General features: G+C 45.1%; 1 protein-coding gene across 3 annotated transcripts in view; it reads right to left on the reverse strand.

Annotated features, from left to right (window-relative positions):
• Positions 1–3,567, reverse strand: part of ACVR1C (activin A receptor type 1C) — a 95,365-nt gene extending 91,798 nt beyond the window's left edge. Inside the window, exon 1 of one of the 3 annotated variants that reach the window (XM_525945.8) lies at positions 3,269–3,567. In XM_525945.8, coding sequence (XP_525945.2) covers positions 3,269–3,341 — 73 coding nt within the window. In that variant the 5' untranslated portion in view covers positions 3,342–3,567. The remainder of the gene's footprint in view (positions 1–3,268) is intronic. The other 2 variants (XM_054679880.1, XM_009443518.5) reach the window with 2 other exon arrangements.
• Positions 3,568–6,000: the final 2,433 nt, after the last annotated feature.

The following is a 6,000-nucleotide window of genomic DNA, read 5'->3' on the forward strand; positions in this document are numbered from 1 at the left end:
TTAGCTACTCACTTTCACACCTCAAAGTCCTTTATTTTTTGTATGAGTTTAGCAATTCAGAGGAAATCTCTAAGCATAGTTTCTCCTGGGCCAGAGATGTCTTCCTTGGAACCAGGGAGCCTCTTGCCACATCTGTGTCAATCAACCAATAAATGACTATGCTTAAAGAAGGGCAAAGGTGGCAACATCTTTTGCATTTATAAACTCAGTCAGCCCTGAGCTTTCACTTTCACTTCCAGCAACACTGTGGAAAACTCTTAGTGGAAACTGCTAACTATTGTTTGCAGTGGGGGTGAGGGGGTGCAGGGGGGTGCAGGGGGGTGGGGGGAAGAATTTCATTACTTGAAACCCCCACTCTCACCCTGGTTATTAAGGAAATATTTATTCCATTTTTGGAGTAACAACATAGGGCTTTCTGGACTCTTAATAAGCCTTTCTGGACCAGAGGACAAAGGAGTTTCAAGAAATTAGAAGAGAATGCACAATATGTAAATCTATGTAACATCCAAATCACAGCTTCAAAGTAGAGAACTCCAGGACATTTTCTGCCACTTCTTTTTTGGGTACACATGGTGAATATTGTGAAGCCATGTCAGGTCTCTCTTATCAAACATCAAGGCATCCAGAACCTACATAACCAGAGCAACTCAGAGGAGCCTGAGTTTTTCATTTCTCTTGTTTTTAGAGACGGTGCCTCACTGTGTCACCCAGGCTGGAGTGCAGTGGTGCGATCATGGCTCACTGCAATCTTGAACTCCTGGTCTCAAGCAATTCTGTCTCAGCCTCCCAAGTAGCTAGGACTACAGGTGTGTGCCACCAGAACTGGCTAATTGTTTTTAAATTTTTTGTAGAGATGGCATCTCACTGTTGCCTGAGCTGGTCTTGAACTTGCTGGCCTCAAGCAATCCTCACACCTCGGCCTCCCAAAGTACTGGGATTAGAGGCGTGAGCCACTGCACCCGGGCAGCCTGATTTTTTTAATTCCAGTCCAGACCAATAAATAGTTTTTCTAAGTCTCTACCAGCTGTTATCTTCTGAGATTCTCAAAAAGGAGCAATGGACACCCCTAAGGTGACAACAATGTGGGGAATGAGCAGCCAAAGTAAAAAAGGTTTACTGGTTTATCATGTGTTCAGATATTTAAAGTCGTAGGCCTGCTCTGCAGATCCAGATGAAAGGTGGTGCCTTCTGTCACACAGTTTCACTGACTATGTCATTACATCAAGAACAACTTCTCATATAACATTCCAACAACAGCAAGTACATGTCATAAATGGCCAATATGATTAACAGTATAATTTGTAAAAGTGACCAGGTAAAAATACAGTTGGCTAACCATGTCATAAAACCAATTGAAAAAGTGAAAAGCAAAACAAAACTACCTTGAATCTTTCTACTAAATAGCCAGAGTTTTATATAAAGTTAAGAATAAATACTATAAGTAGCAATATACATTGTTAACGTGGGACACAGAGGGGTAAAAACTTCTTAAGGAGATTTGAAAATGATTGCACTTGACATAGAAAAGTTTTTCATAAAAGTTCAACTTCAATAAATACGTCTCTATTATATTATTCCATATCATGCATTTTTCTTAGACTTCAAATTTTAAGTGAGCGACTTTGAATGGATTATCTTTTTTTATTTTTTGCATATTTCAATGTCAAAAGTTTCCATGCCTTTTCAAGAACATGAGGCATGTTGCTACGCTCAAGGTCTCTGAAATTTTCTAAAGATTCTGGGTATACAACAAAATATACCCTTGAAGCTACATTTTAAAAAAATTGAATCTGTTTTGTAAAAATGTGTGCAGCCAAGTTATCAGCTCCTCCAAATAAAAAGAGTTGTACAGACAGCCTCCAGAGGCAGTTTCACCCCATCAAAACTGTGATACCTTGAAGACTTTTTTTTTGTAAACTCTATTAAATTGTCAAGAGCACTTTCAGTATCCCAAGTTAGCAGAGTTTTCACCCATTTTTTAAAGACTTTCCCATAGTTGGTTTTCTCCCACTTATAAATTTATTAACTCTAAATGCAAATATTTCACTTTATCCCATCATCTTTCTAACAGTCTTGGGCTGTTTTCCTAAAAGATAACTGGAATGTTTTAATCCTCAGATTTTGTCAATTAATCCTTTTCAATAATCAAATTTATATTTGAATATTGTATTTAGTGATTCTCTCAGGCCATCTGAAACACTGAAATCTGTACATGACAGCAATCACATCATTCAAATCATTCTCTTGCACATGTCACTAAGAGGAAAACGACCCACCATGAATATAGCTATTAATGTCAAACAGATTGTCATCTGGGAAAACAAAATGCATCAAAATCAGCTTCGGACAAAACACAGCTCTATGGGAAAACACCAGATTTTTATGTGCAAATGTCTTCAATGTATGATAGAAATTTTTAAAGAATGAGTTAGCAAAGAATCTGCTCCTCCTCTGCATAATCCAGGACAATGTAATGAAAATAGTTTTCGAGGTAAAGGGCTTTTAGTCACAGCATATTATGATTTTACCAAAGATGCATTTGCCCCACTTTCTAGTAAACATTATAAAGAAACGTCTGGCTTCTAGATTGGGTAGAGGGCTCTATTTAGCCTATCAAGGCACAGACCTGTTATAAACTCTGGGGCGCTTGCCAGAATTTTTTTCCCCAGGAACTCTGAGTAAAGATCGTACCTCGAAAGCAATGTGCGTTGCAAACCACACAGATTTAAGCTCCCACTCTCGCCTCCATAGCTTGGCATCTGCGGCTTTTGGGGTATTCCCCGCCTCCTAAAACTCAGACTAAATCACCACCTCCCACCACCACCATGCCACCATCCTTGAGCAGCTCTCAGGGGCTTAGCACAGAGCGCGTCCGACGCATACCTGCAGCCCTCCAGGTCCCTGCAGGGTGAACCCAGCTCCCAGCCATGCGCGCACCCACAAACGCTCTCCTATTTTCTCCGCTGCAAACTGCCCACAAATTAGTCACCCACCTCACCCCTACTACTTATTCCCCCACGTCCCTGCTGCCTTTTCCCTCTTCCGGGCGGCTTCGTCCCCAACACACCTGTCTACCCCTACGGCTGCCAGACGTCATGTGCCCACGCTGCACCCTATCCCGCGCCCCCTCAATCCGACTGGCGCTTCCCCGTCCGCCCCGAAGGTCAGTTTGCTCGGAGCACCCCCTGTCCCCCACCCCCGTGCCCACCCGCAGACCTCCTCCCAGCTCCCACCCTCGCGGGCGTCGGGAGAGAAACCAGCACCGTACCTGCCGAGAGCTCGGCGGCCGCGGCGAGCAGCAGGAGAGCCTGGCGGAGCGCTGAGCAGAGCGCCCGGGTCATCGCCACCAGGCGGCCGCGCCGGGGCTGCGAGGCCCCAGAGCAGAGCGAGGCAGCCGGGGCAGCACGGCCCGCTTTGAAGTTCCCGGGCCGCGGGAGGGGAGCGCGGCACCGACACCCTTTTGAAGTGTGCGGTTGGCTCTAGTCAGTGTGGGCGCCCCCCTCCCCGGCCGCCCCCATCCCACGCCCCCCGCGGCTGGCGGTGCGCGGCGCTCCTGCCACTGGCCCCGCAGCCGGGCGGGGAGGGGGTGGTGGGGCGGGCGGCAGAGCCCGCCCCTGCCGCGCCTCCGCCCCCTGCGCCCTCTCGCAGCCGCCCGGGCCTGCTGCTGCAGGGCAGGCAGGCAAAGGCGGCCCTGTGCCCGGCAGTGAGATCGCCCAGAGCTGGGGCGAAGAAAGAGGGGGCGTGGGGACGCGGTGCGGAGCCTCCGGGACTAGATACTCAGGAATGGGGCTTCTCACGGGAGGAAAAGCCCCACTGAGACTTTAGGGAAACTTCAACTACGCGGCGATTGCGCCCAGGTGATCCGCTCTATAACCTCCCGCAGAAGAGCCAGCCTCCTAGCTCTCCTGACGTTTGTTGTCCAGGGTCCTTAAGTCCAACCAGGTTGCGCTGTGAGAGCCCCGCGGGCTTCCTACTGGCTTGTCCCACCCCTGCGTCCTGGCCATTTGTGCCTCTGGGGAAGGGCGCCCTCTCTGTTCATCCCTGGAAATGACCAGTTGTCCGACTGCCTTCTGAACCTATAAGCTTTGGTTTAACAAACTTCATCTCTTCTTGGGTGCCTTTTGGGAACCCTTCCCTCTATGAATGGCGACCAAAGCTGGACCACCTGCGCCAGGTGATGTGGCCATCTACAATGTGTGACCCACGTCTGGTGGTAAAAGACCTCACCTATGGAAGATAATTTCGGCAGCTACAATTTCAGCAATGGAAGAACTAAGGGAACATACACACACACACACACACACACACACACACACACACACACGGATTAAGGGAAGGGGAAGAATTGTTTAAAGTAGTATATGAAAAACTTGTTTGAGTATTGTTTAATCCCTAGAGGCTAACTGTCAAACGGGTGTGTTTCCCAGGTGGATTGTGCCTGAAAATATAAGGACAACGGCAACATTACCAATTTATAGAAATTAAATTCAATTCACCTATGGAGCCTGAACATTAAAGTGAATGGGATTATTTCAATCTGAACAACGCGAAAAAGCAAGAATACAATACTGGTGTTATTACTACTGTTAGGGGGTTCCTTGAAAAGTGATAGCGTCATAAAAATTGCTTTAGAGTAAAACATTTCTTGCTTCTTCACCTAGCTCAGCACTAAATTATATGCTAGGTGTTCTTTCTAAGTTCTATGAAAGACCTATGGTGAAATGTTGTATGTAATTGACTTTATTATCAAAGGATCACAGTATGGGAGATGAGATGGTTGTTGGACTTTGAGATGTGGGTGGCATCCTGAGGATCTTTTCTGCCACCATCTTATATTCCTAAGCACAAAAAAACTTTGTTCTTGTTTTATCCTGGATCCAACCAAACAAAAAACTGGAGATGTGGGACAAATCTGAGCCCTTTCAGACACCCACAAAACAGATGCTTTTTTAAAAAGGCAAGAAACTGCTAGGACACATTATATTTTGTCTGGTTTGGCTTGCTAATTATTTGATAACTGCACCTTAAATTGTGATCTGCCAATAGATCATGATACCGGGAGCCTAAATAGCAGAATGTAATGAACTTTCTGGGTCTGCTTCCTCAAAAGTAAATGGAACTTAATTCCTCCCTATTTCCCAGAACTTTGACCAGGATCAAAAAGGGTAGTGTATGAGAGAGCATTGTTAAACCATACACATTACAACAATGGCAGGGATTTACTCCCCACATACTTATTTTGTCTCTAAAGCAACATCCTCTGCAAGTTGTAAAGCTCTCATTTGCAAAAAAAAAAAAAAAAAAAAAAAAAAAAAAAAAAAAAAAGGCCGGTCGCGGTGGCTCACGCCTGTAATCCCAGCACCTTGCGAGGCCGAGACGGGCGGATCACGAGGTCAGGAGATCGAGACCATCCTGGCTAATACGGTGAAACCCCGTCTCTACTAAAAATACAAAAAATTAGCCAGGTGTGGTGGCGAGTGCCTGTAGTCCCAGCTACTCGGGAGGCTGAGGCAGGAGAATGACGTGAACCCAGGAGGCAGAGCTTGCAGTGAGCCGAAATGGCGCCACTGCACTCCAGCCTGGGCGACAGAGCAAGACTCCGTCTCCAAAAAAAAAAAAAAAAAAAGCTTGTTATTCCAAGAAGTCAAATATTGAATAACTTCAATATTCTACACAAACTCAATGCTTTCCTCTTAGTCTAATGGTGCGTTATCAACACGGTAGCCACTAGCCACATGTGAATATTGAGCCCCTGAAATGTGCCTAGACTGAATCGACATATGCTGTGAATAAAAAATACATGCTAGATCCAAAGATTTAGTACAAAAATAAGAATGTATAAAATACATTACTAATAATTTTATCTTGCTTAAATGTTGCAATGATAGTATTTTGGACATAGAGTTGAATAAAATATATTATTAAATCAATATTACCTATTTCTTTTTACTTTTTAGTGTGACTACCAGAAAATTTTAAATTACACAGGTGGCCCACATT

This window comes from Pan troglodytes, chromosome 13 (assembly GCF_028858775.2).
Source record: "Pan troglodytes isolate AG18354 chromosome 13, NHGRI_mPanTro3-v2.0_pri, whole genome shotgun sequence".
Taxonomy (NCBI): Eukaryota; Metazoa; Chordata; class Mammalia; order Primates; family Hominidae; genus Pan; species Pan troglodytes.